This window comes from Acaromyces ingoldii (assembly GCF_003144295.1).
Source record: "Acaromyces ingoldii strain MCA 4198 unplaced genomic scaffold FA10scaffold_1, whole genome shotgun sequence".
Classification (NCBI taxonomy): domain Eukaryota; kingdom Fungi; phylum Basidiomycota; class Exobasidiomycetes; order Exobasidiales; family Cryptobasidiaceae; genus Acaromyces; species Acaromyces ingoldii.
Genome location: NW_020290247.1, coordinates 4,146,051 through 4,162,690, shown reverse-complemented (window position 1 = coordinate 4,162,690; position 16,640 = coordinate 4,146,051). Strand labels below are relative to the sequence as shown.

Sequence of the window (16,640 nt, the reverse complement as noted above, 5' to 3'; positions counted from 1 at the left end):
CCAGGATGAATTGCAATACAGAGAAGCCCAAACGGCTCGGCCTGTCGGGAAGATGAATGTCAAGGCCCGCAATTTGTGATGAGCAGCGTCCTGGGCGGTGAAAAGATGGCGAGGCCAGGGTCTGTGTTGATTTCCTGGAACGCGTCCGTCGATAGGCGCAGGGCCAAATGCACAAGCTCTAAAAACGGAAAACCTCCATCTCGAACCTCGACACACCCCTTCTGTCAAACACCTCTGAGCGAGGCGGCGCATTGCATACAGAGCGGTGAGGAGGAGCCCAGCTCAGCTCTCTTTCCTGCTCTTTCTTTTCCTCGCCGGCGAGCGGGGCCAGCCAGAAGCGCGTGTCTCCTGATCGTGCTCCCTGCTCCATCTACTAAATGCAGGGCTCGCCCATGCCTTCCAACGCCCACAACGACGACAATGACGACGATGGCTCCTCCTCTTTTGGTACCGCGCTGACAGGGGCCGTCACCGGCACGAGCTACCACCCGCGGTCCTCGACGCCAAACAACGTGCCCGTGCCCTCTTCCCCGGGCAAGCGGCCGCCCACGCCGCTGCAGATCGACGAGGAGGAGGGGCGCGAGGACGAGAGCGAGTCGGGCAAAATTGACGGCCAAAAGGAGCAGCAGGAGCATGAGCACGAGCAGGAGGAGCCTTCGCGGGGGAGTAACAGCCTCGGTGCGGGTCAGATGGTCGATCTCAACGAGGCCGACATCGTCCGCGGCGTGCCTAGCGTCGGGCAGGAGGCTTCGTTTCCCTCGTCGTTGTCGTCATCGTCGATGAACACCGGCCTCAACACGCAGGAGGAAGCACCCGGGTCCAGTCGGCAGCAGGAGACGTCCTCTGAGCTTAGCACGCGGCCAGCGCAGGACGCTCCGCCGCTGCGGACAGCTTGGCACGCCATGCCGGGCTTTGAGGAGCTCGACGAGAGCTGGGTTGCTCCTCTGGCTTCAGCTCCAGCTCCAGCTCCTGCTCCTGCTCATGCACCTGCTGCTGCATCGACGAGCCAGTTAGATCCCCAAGAGCAGCTCCCTGACCAAGACATGCCGCCCTTGACGCGAGCCACGTCTTCCAACGGGACCGCAAGGACGTCGAGCACGGCCAAGCCGCTGGCGAGCTCGGCCACCTCGCTCGATTCGGCCTTTGAGAGGCGAAAGAGGTCGTCGCCGCATCGGACCAGCAGCGACGAAAGAAGAGCACTGACTGACTCGGAGCTGCAAGCGGGTCCTTCAAGCCCGTCGAAGCGCGTCCCAAGCCACCGTCGAGTACGTCGGGGCAGCCACTCCCCTTCGTCGGCACCCGAGGACCTCGTCGAGCGAAGACCCGTGTCGCCGGTCCCCTCGACGGCGAGTCGATCGAGCTCCAGCTCGGGAGCCAAGCAGGGCTCGCGCAACATGCGGCAGGGTGGCGCTCCCGACGCCGAGCACTTTGGGACGGCAAGGGAGCGCATCGTGTCGCGCTCGAGTCAGCCAGAGGGAGAGGAGCAGGAGGCCAGCACGAGCAAGGCCGTCACGGCAGAGGAAGGAGCGACGTTCATCGAGCACGCAGATGTGGCTTCGCCGCCGCCCATGTTCAAGCCGGCATGGGCACAGCCAAAGGGCCCCGGTGGGAGACGAAAAGGCTGGAAGGGCGACATGTTTTCTCCCTCGAAGCTGCAGCGCATGTTTGACCCTCCCACACCGCCGCCTCGGCAGCAGCCACAGGAGCAGCCACAGGAGCAGTCACAGGAGCAGGAGCGGGAGCCGAGAGAAGGCGGATCTGCGGAGAAAGCACACGACGAGGGGCCACAGGAATTTGCAAAGCAAGCAGAGGCCAAGGTGTCGCCTCCGAGGGGGCCATTCACCTTTGCCTCTCCCTCGCCTCCCATTCCTCGCACACCTTCGGTCGAGCGGGAAGAGCAGGAGGCGACGCCGGCGCGTATAGGCGCCAACGGGAGACCCATGTCGAGCCTCTTTCCGCCAGAGTACCGCGCTCGGCATCGCGATGTCATCGAGACACCGCGGTCCGAGCGGAGGATCCGCGCTGCTGCAGCGACTGTGCACCGTCAGCGAGGCTCGGCCTTGGCAAACGTGCTGGAGCGACGGCAGGAGAGTGCCGACGAAGACGACCTCGAAGAGCTTCGCGAGGGGGAGCGTGAGAGGGAGAGGGAACGCAAGAGACAAAGGCTTGACGAGCGGCCGAGGTGGTGGAAGGAGAGCGAAGGACAACAAGACCAGGTGTCTCTACGAAAGAGTGTGGGTCTGCAGGAAGCCAGAAGAGACTATGTGAGGGAGGCGCCCGGCTTCATGGACCTTATTCGAAACACCAGACTGGCAAGTGATCCTGCCACGGCGACCACCATCGGTCCTCAAGCGACGCTTTCGAGATCGATCCTGAGCATCAGCAGGGGCGACGCAAAGGCGCCCACGCCCAGGGCCTCGATGCGACACGACCTGGAGGAGGAGGACGAGGGGTTGACAAGCCATGAGAGCCCTCAACGGGCGTCGCAGAGGAGGAGACCACCGGGCTCGTCTTCGCCATCCTCATCTTCAGCCCAGGCACAACGCGAATCACCCATGAAGCTTCTGAGGCGCTGGAGCGCCGCTGCTCAGGTCGACAGCGAGATTCAAGAGGAGCAGGATGCCGAAGACCGGGCTGAGCAGAGGTGGTCGAACAGGCAGTCCCGTTCGCGTCTGCCCCTCGTCTCGGTGCAGTCGCCGAGCCAGCGCATCTCCAGACCCGTCGATGGCTTTGAGGACGATGAAGAGGAAGAATGGCGGACGACGGAAGGCGAAGAGGCCGAGGGTGTCGATGAGGACGCAGACGCCGCAAAGGTGGCGCAGAAGGCCATTGCTTCATCGAGAGCACGTCAGAGCGCCCAGCACGCCGCCACGGCAGCAGGAGCCGGAGGTATGCTTCGGATTGCCCCCGAAGATGTGCCTCAGGATGAGATGGACCTCCTTGGTGGGGGACGGATGAGCTTTGACCGTAAGGCGAACAAGTGGGTGAGCAACAGAGGCAGCGGTGGGGCCGCGAGACGCCCTGGGGCCGAGAAGCGCTCCGAGGTGCTTCGAAGAGGTCTCGACGATATCAGAGAAGCCTTCCACGACGCCAACAGCCGCACTCGACGAGCCGCTGAGAACAGCGGCCAACAGAGCAGCGACTACAGCGACCCCTTTCGTGACTTTGAGAGCATTGCTTCAGATACGCGGCGAATCAACGGCCCACTCTCGCCTGCCTCTTCCTCTCGACAGCAGCAGGAGCAGCAGCAGCGAGCAGCAGTGGCAGCGGCGCCATGGAGAGCACATGCACGATCGGGCTCTGCGCTGAAGAATGAGGTCGTCTTTACCGAGGGAGACTCGATCAGCACGGCTTCTTCGCCCAGGGCAAACGACCTGCAAGTCCCACCACATCGGTCTTTTGCCCCGCTCACGCCTCCCCACCCTGCCCTTCAGATCAAGAGCGGGCACACCCATGCCGCCCACACGCCCTCACCCTCGCGGCCCTTTACGGCGTCGCCCAACCCACCAAGATCGATTCTGAAGACGGCCGCTTCGCACACGGCCATGCGCACCCCAGAAAGGGATGACTCCCCGGCCAGACCAGAACCCAGGTCGATCAGTTTTGCCGACGGCAAGACTGCTGGACCGATGTACGGCATTGGCAAGGCAAGAGGAGACCGACCCGGAATCCACGAAGAGTTCATGCCGGGCAGCAGCGGTGGCAGCTTCGACCGTTCCTACAAGGCCGAGAGGATCGGTGAACTGCTCCAGGAGCTGGCCGAAATTACGCTCAACGATGGGATGGCTGGTGAGGAGCTCGAAGAGACGCCGACGCGAAAGGGCGCCGTCTCGCTAGCGAGGTCCTCGAGTGCAATGTCGACTGGTGCCGATTTGAGATCCCATTGGTCCTACGGAGCATTCCGGCGTCAACGGCAGGGCGAGGGCGATGCGGGAGATTTCAACCAGTCGTTTCTGACAAGCGCCTCTTTCAATGTCGCGCACGATCGCATCCTCGAGGCTATCACCGACGTGGCGCCTTGGGAGCCAGGCTGGGAAGAGATGAAGACAGTCGACCTGAGCAACAGGAGAGTCGAGAGTGTCGTGCGCCTCAAGGAATTCTTGCCACGGCTTGAAGAGATCAGGCTGTGAGTTGCCTGGAAGACGTGCAATAGAAGGAGAGAGAGGGACTCTCACCACTGACTCTACATCTTCACCAGGGACAATAACCAGATATCGTACCTCACAGGCCTGCCATCGACTGTTCGAACACTCTCCGTCCGCCACAATTGGCTACCGGCCACAGTCTCGTTTGGTCATCTGCTTCACCTCGAAACGCTCGACGTGAGCTTTAATGATGTCGAGTCTCTATCTGCGTTGAGCTGCCTGTACAACCTGCGGAGCCTTAAGGCGCAAGGGAACGGCATCGAGTCGCTCGAAGGTATCGAAGACTTGAGCAAGCTCGTCGACGTCGATTTGAGCAACAATCATTTGCAAGCCCTGAATGCAGATGTCTTGCACTGGCCCGCGCTGGAGAGCTTGTCGCTGAGCAGAAATCATCTCGTCACGGTGCGAGGGCTATCGACACTACTGAAGCTCAGGTCTCTCAACCTGGACCACAACCGGCTTTCTCGCGTGGATCTGGTACCGGCCATGCCACGACTGCGTGCTCTTCGGGTGAGCGGAAATGCAGGCTTGACCCACCTCGATGTCGACCCAGCCCGCAGGCTGAGGACGCTGTATGCCGACAATTGCGCTCTGGACAAGGTTCAGAACCTAGACAGGCTCAAGAGGCTCGAAAATCTCTCGCTGCGTCAGCAACACCGTCGGCAGGAGACTGTAGCCGGGCTCGTTTGGCCAGCACATGAGGTCCGAGACTGCAAGCGGCTATTCTTGTCTGGCAATGCCTTTCGCGCGGGCAGTCTCGAGAACCTTGGTGGATCCAAGAGCCTCCAAGTCGTCTCTCCTGCACCCTTTGCTCCCCCCGTCCGCTTTCTCAATCTCGTCTACCTGGAACTGTCTGCTTGTCAATTGACGTCGCTGCCCTCCGATCTGCCGCACCTGGCGCCCAACATGCGGCACCTCAATGCCGACCACAACCTCTTTGCAACGCTCCCCTCTCTACACGGCATGGCGCGCCTCAAGCGGCTGAGCCTCGTCGGCTGCCGCATCAAGCGCACGCGAAACATCATCGAGGCACTCCAGGGCATGGTCGAGCTGCACGTGCTGGATGTGCGCATGAACCCATGCACCCTCGGCCTCTACCCTCCCCTCGTCGTCGCCGTCTCTGGGGCGTTGGCTTCGGGCCCGAATCCAGTGTCGATGACAAAGGCGGCGTTCCTGCCGCCGATCCCGCATCCAGACGTCGTGCAGCCCGACGTGGCGAGGCGGATGGAGCGAGAGGCGAAGAGGAGTCTGCAGAGGCAAAAGAGGCTCAATGAAAAGTCTTTCTTCCACAAGCGGCGGCCTAGCGATTGGGACCCTGCCATCGGGCGAGGACACGACGATGAAGAGGAGGACGAGGACGAGGACGAGGAGGAGGAAAGCGGGCACCTTGGCGACGAAGGGCAGGCCGACGATGAGGAAGAAGAGCAAGTCAACGAAGCGCAGAGGGGTGCGAAAGGCCCGGCAAAGAAGGTGACCTCCGCCACACTCTTCTCAAAGACGGACGAGGCATTCTCCAAGACGCTACCGCCTGCCTTTGCGACGAGGAGGCTGCTCCATCGGGGCACTCTGGCCATGGCGTGTCCCAATCTGACGTGGCTCGATGGCCTGCTTGTCGATGAGCACGAGGTTCGGATGGCTGATGAGAGGCTGAGGATGAGGAGCGGGTTGCGGTAGTCTTCTTCTCCATCCGGTTCAGGAAAAGCAGGAGAGAGAGAGAGTTTGTGTGTGTGTTCTCATATCATTATCTTGTACTATTACATTTTCATCAGCAATTGGAGCAGGAGGTATGATGCAGAGCAGATCAAAAAGAAAGAGGAACAACGTCTCTGTCGGAAGCCTCAATCTCGCAACCAAGAGAGCTTTGCGGCCTTCTTCTCCTTTTTCCGCTGCTGGTAGAACTGGATGTCCTGCTTTGTCGGCTTGCGCTTTCTCGACCCGCCGGCCTGCTCGATCATCTCCTCCTCTTCGCGCAGCCGGCGCCGTTCCTCGTTGTATGCGTCGACATCGAAAAAGGCGCCCATCTGCCGGTCCGCCTGATTGGCGTGCGACAGGCGCGAGGGGTCATATTCGGCCGTCTTTGCAGCAGGGACAAATTTGCCCGTGCGAGCGTCAAAGGTGCCCTTGGCGGCGTAAGCGCCGGCGGCGATGGCATTGCTGTTGGAGGACCCGCCGCCGCCGCGCGATGTGTTGTAGGCCTGGCGAGCTTCTGACAGCTGGGAGGCATACAGACCTGGATCGAGGTAGGCCAGGTCCGGATCGAGGTTGTGCAGCTGTGCAAGGTCTTCGTCACTGATGGTTGCTGCCGGTGCCGACGCCCCCGATGTCGACGCCTCGGCCTCTGCAGAGGCAGTACCTTCCAGAGGGTTCGTCCAGGTTGTCTCGTTCGTCTTTGCGTTCCAAAAGTACCACGCTCCTCGATTGGCGTCCCAGACTTTGTAAGAGGGAGGCCGTCGCAGCGCGCATCAGCTTTTCACATCCACGAGCAAACGGCGCAAGGACGACTCACCAGCTTGCCATGGATGTGCTTGTTCCCCCTTCTTCTTTGCTCCTTCTTCTCCCTCTTTCCTTCCGTCATCGACGTCTCCGTCCTCCTCTTGCTCTGTCTCATCTCGCTCTTCCTCGGCCTGTTCCTCGGTCTGCGCTGCAGCTTCAGCCTCCTTAGCTCGTTCACCAGCTGTGTTCGCCTCTACCGCCACCTCCTTCTCCTCTTCTTCTTTCTCCTTCACAGCCTCCACCTTGCCCCGTTCAGTCTCTTCAGTCTCAGCTCGCTGTGACCCTGGCTCTTGCTCTGCCCTTTGCCCCTTCGGCGCGCCGGGTTCGACTCCCCGATCGACTCTGTTGCCCTCCCTCGGGGCCGGCACCATCTTTGTCAAAGCTCTGCTCTGTTTATGGTCCTGCCCGGCGCGTTCTTGTGCTCCTTGTAACGACGACCTCGATTCTAGCACTTGCCTCGTGCCGCCGTCGACAAGTGAAGCTGTCGAATCCATTTACATACTGATGGGAAGTGTGGTGTGTCACCTAATCCGGAAATCGGGAAAGGAGCTTGACTTTTTTGCAGTTCCTGTTTTTGTTTTTATTTGTTTAGCTTGAAGGACGGCTCTCTCTACACGTTCGCCCCGATGTTAAGGCGTTCATATGTGGGACCAACGGTTGCAGTATTCTGAGCACTCCGTTCACAAATCATAAACATCTTATCGAGGGGCAAGAAGCTCCCTCGGTCCGGATCGAGCAACCAATCGGATGAAGCGGTGAAAGGTGGCGAATTAGGATATGGACAACGTGCGCGACAAATTCTGAATGAATTGCCCACAAAGGTATAAGGGCGGGCAGCGCACGGCTTATTGATCTCTTCACAAACATCTTCAACAAGAATGAAGCTCAGACCGCTTATCATCCTCTCACTGGGCTGCTGGCAGCTCTGCGCATATGCTGCTGGAAACGATCCAGGTGGCGGATACCCTCCTCGGTCGAACAAACCGTCCTTGGGAATGCCTTGGGTGCACGACAAGACAGGCTACCATCATGTCATGGCCGGCTATCTTGGAACCCAGGACAAGGGCAAGGCGAAAGCATCAGGCTCTCAAGCCCCCCCAGAGAGACCTCTGCCTCAGCCAATGTCGCCTGGATTCGTTCCTCTCAGCATGGATCAGGTTGACAAATATGATTTCCTGGACCTCACACTAGATCAACGGAGTCCCGTGGAGGAACCTCACCCTGATTACGGTTGGTATGGGATGGGGAAGGGTTCCAATGCTGGGCACAACCCAAGATCAGACGAAGACACTGCGCAGGCAGTAACATTTCCGTGGCACGTGTCGAATGCTCGGCAAAGTCACTACAATGATTTGCACCCACAACATCAGCAATGGCAAGGGTATCAGGAAGTCCAGCACCCGCATCAACCCGTGGGCATTGAGAACACCAAGGACTGGAGGGAGTCTCAACCGTATGATTATGCGCAATTGTGGCATCATTCATCGCCAGATCATCACCATGAACAGCACCTATCAAGCTTTCAACCCGGCCATCACACCCTCCATCATTCGTCCATGTTTCCACCATCGCACCACTCCGTAACCGCCAGCCTAGAGCCTCCAGAAGGTTTGCAATGCAGCGCAGAGAGAAAAGAAGAGGGATGTTCAGATGAAGCGACCTTTTACGGCGGAATGAGAGCCACACGTGACATTAGGGATACGTGGGGGACCTTCAACAGGGATGTGATACAGGGTTCCCTCAGAAGCGTCTTGAGTAGGGCTATAGAAAATAATATCTCAATCCGCAAGGCCGCCAAAGCACATAAGAGAAACCGTTTGCATGATGCACCCGATTCATGGGTGGCTTTCGCTGTCGACAATCCAAGCGGACCCATCGAGGAGCGTGCTTTCTATTCAGAGCCGCCACAACTTGCAGAGGTGTCACAATGGGCAAACGAGGAGAGACATAAGATCGCTATGAATAGGTCTCAGTACGACCTCAACTTCATGAATTACGACGAGAGCACATGGAGTTGGAAGATGAAGCCCGAAGTAGCGTCCGGACAAATGACGGTGACGATAAAGCCCGATATTTGGTGGGACCAGGGAAAGGAGGAGGACCCTGTTTCGAAATATCAGAGGATGCGAGCAAATGAGTTGATGCAAAAAAAGTCAAGACGGGCGCCAGGGCGCAAGCCGACTCGCTAGAATCGAGGCAGCGCTCCGCTACCAGCAATTTGCGTTACGGTTTCTCGGCACTTGATGGTTCTACTGGCCTTAGTTTCCCTCGTCATCCTAGAAATGCTTAAGTCCAAGCCTGAGTGTCAATTTTTCTTGAGATTCATGTGGGTCATGTGTCGTTGGATGGTGTAATTAATGATGTTCATGCTCTTACGTGGAACCTCACACATATGACGCCAACTTGTTCACCATTCATTTCCGTGACATCTCTTTCGCTTCTGCACTGTTGCGTGATCCACCATCTGATCAATCGCTTACTACATGCACATTCTGTAATTACGAACTATGCGAGTCATGCATAAGACGGTGCGCCAATCAGTACACAATCATGTTTCACCAGTCATGCGTGTCGGGGCAACCGAAGGCGACGGGCAGCCGTCGTCTTCTGAGCGTACACAGAGGTTGAGAGGCTGAAAGTACTACTATATCCGATTTTTTTGCTTACACTGTCAGGGCTCTGAGGCGTCCTGGACGCCCCGAGGCCCTGTGTACTCCCTATTTTCGCCCGCTCTCGTTTAGTTCTGGCGCTCATGATTTATTTCGCTTGGCTCCACTAGGTCCTGTTTCTCGGGTCTGATTCACCGTGCTGGACGTCCGAAGTACACCATCGCCTGCTGCGCAGCGCAGACGGGGGGAGAGGGGGGAGGGGGGGAGGGGCGGGCGGGGTTCCTAGAGCGCCCTCAAGTAGGCGCTCAAGCTCGGATTCCAAAGATAAGTCAGGCGTCGCAGCGCGGCGCATGCCTATATAAACGAGCCCTTTTCCCTGAGATTCCCTCTTCTCTTCGTCGCAAAATACATTCGAAAAGCCCCTGTTCGCGCAGGTGTCCAGCTTCCTTACAATTGCTTTCGAGAATGAAAGCCCCTTGGCGTGAATGAAAGCCCCTCTGGCTTAAAATAAAGCCCCTTCGGTCGGAACTGAACGACCTGTCGGATACAAGCGTTGCTCGTGAGGGCGACGAGGTAGTTGTGGGATGGAGCACCCATAAAGGCATGGGTGTGAGCTGCTTGTAGCCCCTATTGATCTCTTACGGACAACAACTACGATAATGAAGCTCACCTCGGTCATCATCCTCGCATTTGGCTGCTGGCAGCTCTCTTCAGTGCTTGCATATCCTGCTGGAACTCATCCAGGTGAGAGATACCATCCTTGGTCGAACAACCCCTCGTTGGGAACGCCTTCTGAGCCCAACGATAACGTCGGCCGTCATCTCGCGACTGGTCGTCCTGGAACAAAGGATAAAGGCAAGGGGAAAGCACCAAGCTCTCAAGAACCCTTAGAGAGGCCTCTGCATCCACTGATGCTGCCCGAAGATATTCCCTTCAGCGTGGATGAACTTCTCAACGCGCCTTATGACTTCCAGTATCTCCCGTCGACACTATGGCGACCCGTGGAGGGCAATCGCCCCGGTCACGGCTTGGCTGAGATGGAATCGAGACCCATTGCTGGACACTACCCAAGATCAGACGAAGATGTCGGCCAGCCGATGACACCTCCGTCGCACGTGTCGAATGTGTCGCAAAGTCACCACAACGACCCGCGTTTACAACATCTGCAATGGCTGGGGTATCAGAATGTTCAGTACCAGCAGCAACCATCAGGCATTCAAAAGGTTGAGGGCCGGTGGAGTCCTCAGCCATCTGGATATACGCCATTGTGGAATACTCCATCAGCGTATCATCACCTTGATGAGAAATTACATCAACCCTTGGACAAACACAACGACCAGCACAGAAGGCAAGGTCTTCCGCATGCTTCAGCTCCAAGACGTCACCATGATCAGCGCCCGTCGCACTTTCGCGAAAAGAACCGCGCTGCCTTCCATACCGAAGAAACAAGACATAGATGGCAAGCCTTCAACAAAGACATTCTGCTGAATTCTTTCAGACACGCCGTAGTGAAAGCTCTGAAAGAAAACATCCCTCTCGACCGTGCCGTGGAATCAGACGTAAGATTTGCTCTGCACCGCGCAGGCTCTTCTTGGGTGGCTTCCGTCGTCGACAATCCATTTGGACCTGTCGAGGGTCGTGTCTACTTCTCAGATCCGGAACAGCACGCATTTGTGTCTCAATGGGCAAATGCGGAGAGAGGCAAACTCGCTGCGACTAGCCCTACCCACGATCTTAGATACATGAGGCTTGACGAGAACACACAAAGGTGGATCATGAAGCGCGAAATAGTGTCCGGGAAAGAAGTGGTCAAGGCAGCACCCGATGATTGGTGGCCTTCGACAGTGAAGTCGCGCGTCATAGTTTTCAAGGAGCGGGTGGAGAAGGATACAAAGAAAAGACGGGAAAGAAGGGAGATGCAGCGACAGGAGGCTAGTCGGGGTTCTGGTCACTCGGGGCGTGCCCGCAGTCGTTGACGGAGTTGAGGAAATATAATACGTCGGCCGAGCTGATCGATTCTAATGAGATGGTCGAGCGTCAGCGAGACCTCAATCCGAGACGATATAGATCGCTCAGGCTGCCTCTGAGTGCTGAGGTGACTCCGGCTCCCGCTTGTCGCGGCGATGGCGAAGCTGTCGGCGCTCCCGATCGTTTAGTCAACAAAGTGTAAATGGTTAAAGAGAAAAAGGAGCGTGTACGCGAGAAGTAACAGGCGAGTAATATATGCTCTTCCCTACTATTCATGTGGGTCATGTGTCGTTGATGGAGTCTGTGATGATCATGCTGATCGTGTGGGACCTCATACATAAAGCGCCAACTTTTTTCCATGTGTTCTTGTAACACCTCACTCATTCCTGCACTGCTGCGTAGTCTCAATTTGGAACGATGTTTCCGACGGCTTCGACTTTTTCAGCTTTGTGTCTGATGGTGCAAGCGAGCGCTCCAACTACCTCATCAAATATACCGCTCGCTCACACCACGCACTTTATGTGTCTCGGAGACACGGGAGTCATGCACGATGCGCCGCATCAACAGCTAACAATTCTGTTTCATTAGTCACTCATGCCGGGGCAAGTGACGGCGACGGGCCGCCCTCAATTTTTGAGCACCAACAGAGGCTGAAACTACTGAATCCGGAATTTTTGTTTACATGCTTACGAGAGCGAAAGCCCCTTCGGTCTGAGCCGGGCGACCAATAGGATGCAAGCGCAGCTCGCGAGGGCTGCGAGGGAGGTGGGGGGGTACGATGGGAGACCCACAAAGATATGAGTACCGGTTGCGTATAGTGTCTCCTGATCTCTTTTACAGACACCATCCACGTCAATGGAGCTCACCTCGCTCATCATCGTCGCACTTGGCTGTTGGCAGCTCTCCGAAGGGCTTGCATATCCTGCTGGAACCCATCCAGATCGTGGATATCCTCCTTGGCGGTCCCACCTTCCTTGGGAATATCTTGGGAGCCCAACGATGACGTCAGTCATCATGACATGACTGGTCGTCCTGGACCAAAGGATAAAGGCAAGGGGAAAGCATCAAGCTCTCAGAACCCTTTAAAGAGACCTCTGTCTCAACCGATGTCGCACCGAGACGAAGATCTTCCCTTCAGCTTGGAAGAAATTGACATGGAAGAGATCCGTCAAACGTGTGACGAACTAAGGGATTTTTCGCCTTCACGATTCGGGGTTGGAAAAGGCAAAGACCCTGTTAATGTCTTGTCTGAGATGGGGGCGAGTCCATACACTGGACACTACCCAAGATCAGACAAAGAGGCTATCCTGTCGATACCTTCTTCCCACTTCTCGAATGTGTGGCAAAGTCGCCACAACGATCCAACTCCACGACATCTGCAATGGCCGCGTCACAATGTTAAGCCCTGGCATCCATCCATAGGCACTCAGATTGATGAGTACGGTTGGCACCATGGTCCTTCAGACTACTCGTTGTCGTGGCAAGATCCATCGACACATTGTCATGATAAGCAACCCTTTCAATTCCTTTACATGCAGTGTGATGAGGGCTGGATGCATCATCGCTCTTCAAGTCACTTGTCGTCGCGGCAAGATCCATCACCAGATCAGCACTGTAATCAGCACCCATCGCAATTTCAACCAGGCTATCACACCCTTCATCACTTGTCCACGTTTCCCCAGTCACGCCACTCTACTCCGAAAGGAGCAAGCGCTCTTCATCATTCTGGGACGGAGTCTTCAGAAAGTTCCCATGGCAACGAAGAAAGCGAAGGAGATAGAGAGACAAAAAGGTTGAAAGGCAGACAGGCGCTATTGGATAGATGGGCGGCCTTCAATAGCCTGTTGTTGCCGGTTTCCTTGAAGAGCGCCGTGACCAAAGCACTTAAAAAAAAAGTTCCGATACCTGTGGCCATACGAATGCACGCAGCAAACAAACTCAACAAAGCAGGCCCTAAGTGGGCGGCTTTCGCCGTCGACAATCCGTATGGACTCATCGAGCAGCGCCTTTGTTTTAAAGATCCGCAGCATTCGGCATTGTTGTCTCAATGGGCGAATGATGAAAGACGCAAGATTGCTATGACCAAGCCTAGTCATGAACTTGACTACTTGACGTTTGACCAGAGCTCGCGAAGCTGGATTGTGAAGCCCAAAGTAAGGTTCGGAGAGGTCGAGATCACGACGGCGCCCGATATTTGGTGGGATGATAAAAAGGACAAGAACCCTGAAGACCTCTATCGGGAGAAGCGGAGAGTGGAAGCGGCGAGGAAGAAGGCCAGAAAGCTTAGACAGTGCTGGCAACGCAGCCACAAGTAAGTTAACGCTCGTCTGTCAGCTATTTGTATCATCGTGTCGGTCCTTGGTTGTTCTACTAGCACTCTTCCTAGACTTGATAAGAGCACGCAAAAGTGGATCTTGAAGCCAAAATAAAATTCGGAACCGTCAAGGTCACGAAAATGCCCGAAGATTGGAGGCCCAAGAACGAGAAAGATCCTGTCACATGTTATGAGGAGAGGCTGGCAAAGGAATTAGCTTTAAACGGGCAAAGTACAAAAGACAGCGCCAACAGGGTAGCCCCACTTAAAGTGTCGCTCGCACATCAGCTGTTTGCACTACTTGTCCCTGATGACTTCTCTAGCCGAGCACTCACAGGAATGATAGTGTGGTAGTGCCTTACGTTAGACTTACTGAAGTTCAGGCCCGAGTAGAAAACACATTTCCTTGAGACTCATGGGTCATGTGTCGTTGATCTGGATTTTTACTGACTATCTACGTACCATTTCCTTACCACACGCACTTTCTGTGTCTACGAGCCATGGAGTCATGGCATGAGACGCGGTGCCAACCAGTGTACAATCATTCATCAGTCGCCATGCCGGGGCAACCGAAGGCGATGGGCTGCCTTTAATTTCTGTGCGCCAACAGAGTCTGAAACTGCTTTATACGATTGTTTTGCTTACAAGAATGAAAGCGCTCTCGACCGTACCTGAGCAGTACGAACAATCGGATGCAAGCGTAGCTCGTGAAGGCGACGAGATGGCTGTGCGATGGAATACCCACAAAGGCATAATTAGTGGCAATGTATAGCTCCTCATTGATCTCTTGACACCATCAACAACAATGGAGCTCACCTCGGTCATCTTCCTCTCTCTGGGCTGCTGGCAGCTCTCTGCGGGGCTCGCATATCCTGCTGGAAACCTGCCAGGTGGTGGACACCCTCTTTGGCCGTACCAAGCTTCCTTGGGAATGTCTTGGGAACCCATGTCTTGGGAGCCTAACGATGACGTCAGCCATCATGTCATGACTGATCGATCTGGAGCTCAGGATAAGGGCAAGGGGAAAGAACCAAGCTCCCAGAACTCCCAAGAGAGACCTCTGTCTCAATCGATGTCGTCCGAAGACATCTTCGGCTTGGAAAAGCTCAACATGGAAGAGATCCGTCAAACGTGTGACGAATTAAGGGATTTCTCGCCTTCACGGATGGGGTCTGGAAAAGGCAAACACCCTGTTGACAGCTTGTCTGAGATGGAAGCGAAACCCTGCATTGGGCACTTCCCAAGATCAGACAAAGAGGCCGTCCAATCGGTGATACCTTCACACCTGTCGAATGTGTGGCAAGGTCACCACAACGATTCATCCTCACAACATCTACAGTGGCTGTATCACGATATTGAGCACCCGCATCGATCTGTGGGCATTCAAAGTGATGAGTACGGGTGGCACCATGGTCCATCCGGGTTTTCGTCCTCGCGGCAAGATCCATCGATACATCATCATGATCACCAATCGCTTCAATTCTTAGGTAAGCAGTACGATGAGGACTGGATTCATCATGGTCCATCAAGCCGTTTGTCGTCGTGGAAAGATCCATCACCAGATCAGCACTATGGTCAGCACCCGTCGCAATTTCAACCAGGCCATCACACCCTTCACCACTCATCTACATTTCCCCAGTCACGCCACTCTACTCCGAAAGGAGCAAGCGCTCTTCATCACTCTGGGTCAGGGTCCTCAGAAAGGTTCCAGTGCAGCGAAAAGAGCGAAGGAAAGAATTTCACAAAAAGGGTTAAAGGCAACCGGGCGATATTGGATAGATGGGTGACCTTCAATAACTACTTGTTGCGGACGTGGTTCAAGAACGCCGTGAAGCAAGCACTTGACTTCAACATCTCGATCTTCGAGGCCATAGAAAAAAGCGAAGAAAACAAACTCAAGGAAGCACACCCATCGTGGGTGGCTTCCGCCGTAGACAATCCATTTGGACTCATCGAGCGGCGTCTCTATTGTCCAGAGCAGAGAGAATTTGCATTCGTGTCTCAATGGGCAGACAACGAGAGACGCGAAATTGCTATGAACAAGCCTAATCACGAGCTTGACTACACAACACTTGACGAGAGCACGCAAAGGTGGATCGTGAAGCCCGAAGTATCGACCGGGTTAGTCGAGGTCACAACAGCGCCCGATATTTGGTGGGATGTTGAAAAGGACGAAGACCCTGTCGAAACATATCGGAAGAAGCGGATAACGGATTCAGCGAGGCAAAAAACATATCGGGAGAAGGGAAAAACGGATTCAGCGAGGCAAAAGGCCAAGACTAAGACCAAAGCTAAGACCAAGGCCAAAAGTTCCAGACTGCACCAAGAAGGCGGCGCCAACTAAGTTATTGCTCGTTTGTCAGCTATTTGCATCATTGTGTCGGTCCTTGGTAAATTGAGTAATCCTAGAAGTACTGAAGCCCAAGTCCGAGTGATAAACACCTTCCCCTGAGACTCTTGTGGGTTATGTGTCGTTGGTGTGATTGATATCGCCTTTCAAGTGGAGCCAAGTGGGAATTTTGGGCGCTCGGCGTGCCCTCCGTCGCTGACGGAGTTGAGGAAATATTTCGGCTGAGCTGATGGACTCCTTTAGAGCGGTCAAGCATCAGCGAAGACCTCGACACGGGGCTATCTAGCTCGCCCAGACTGCCCCTGACTACTGAGGTGACTCCGGCGCCTGCGTGCGGCGTCAACTCCTGAGCGCCAAGAGAGGCTGAATCTACTATATCCGATTTTTTTGCTTACATGCCTACGAGAATGAAAGCCTACTTAGCTTAGCTTTATTATGAAAGCAACTTCGGTCTGATCGGAGCCGTACGACCAATCGGATGCAAGTGTAGCTCGCAAGGGCGACGAGGTGGCTGTGCAATGAAATGCCCTCAAAGGCCTGTGCAAAAAGCTCCTCATTGATCTCTCCACAGACGCCGTCAACAACAATGAAGCTCACCTCGGTCATACTGAGCAGCTGGCTGCTCTCTGTAATACTTGTACATGCTGGACGCCAGCAGAGTGAGAGTATTGGACGCAAGCAGGGTGATGGATACTCTCAGTGGTCGTCACCCTTGTTGGGATCATCTGGGCAGCACATAGAGAACCACCACGTCCTGACTG

The 16,640-nt window shown here is 55.5% G+C and overlaps 5 protein-coding genes across 5 annotated transcripts; 4 read left to right on the top strand and 1 right to left on the bottom strand.

Moving 5' to 3' along the window:
- Positions 1-175: 175 nt before the first annotated feature.
- On the top strand, positions 176-5,942 carry FA10DRAFT_299574 (hypothetical protein). The gene is made up of 2 exons (XM_025524740.1): positions 176-4,126; positions 4,199-5,942. Exons 1-2 carry the CDS (start codon positions 378-380, stop codon positions 5,817-5,819), a joined length of 5,370 nt encoding a protein of 1,789 aa, XP_025381486.1. The 5' UTR covers positions 176-377; the 3' UTR covers positions 5,820-5,942.
- Positions 5,943-5,983: 41 nt separating this feature from the next.
- FA10DRAFT_258399 (hypothetical protein) lies at positions 5,984-7,009 on the bottom strand (the record flags this gene model as incomplete). The annotated part of the gene is made up of 2 exons (XM_025519906.1): positions 5,984-6,576; positions 6,652-7,009. 2 exons carry the CDS (start codon positions 7,007-7,009, stop codon positions 5,984-5,986), a joined length of 951 nt encoding a protein of 316 aa, XP_025381485.1.
- Positions 7,010-7,241: 232 nt separating this feature from the next.
- FA10DRAFT_291548 (hypothetical protein) lies at positions 7,242-8,909 on the top strand. The gene is made up of 2 exons (XM_025524362.1): positions 7,242-8,091; positions 8,506-8,909. Exons 1-2 carry the CDS (start codon positions 7,517-7,519, stop codon positions 8,825-8,827), a joined length of 897 nt encoding a protein of 298 aa, XP_025381484.1. The 5' UTR covers positions 7,242-7,516; the 3' UTR covers positions 8,828-8,909.
- Positions 8,910-9,906: 997 nt separating this feature from the next.
- On the top strand, positions 9,907-11,223 carry FA10DRAFT_258397 (hypothetical protein; the record flags this gene model as incomplete). The annotated part of the gene is made up of 3 exons (XM_025519905.1): positions 9,907-10,481; positions 10,588-10,646; positions 10,832-11,223. The coding sequence occupies 3 exons, from the start codon at positions 9,907-9,909 to the stop codon at positions 11,221-11,223; spliced, it is 1,026 nt and encodes a 341-aa protein (XP_025381483.1).
- A 3,111-nt stretch (positions 11,224-14,334) lies between these two features.
- FA10DRAFT_291545 (hypothetical protein) lies at positions 14,335-15,873 on the top strand (the record flags this gene model as incomplete). The annotated part of the gene is made up of 2 exons (XM_025524361.1): positions 14,335-15,016; positions 15,221-15,873. 2 exons carry the CDS (start codon positions 14,335-14,337, stop codon positions 15,871-15,873), a joined length of 1,335 nt encoding a protein of 444 aa, XP_025381482.1.
- Positions 15,874-16,640: the final 767 nt, after the last annotated feature.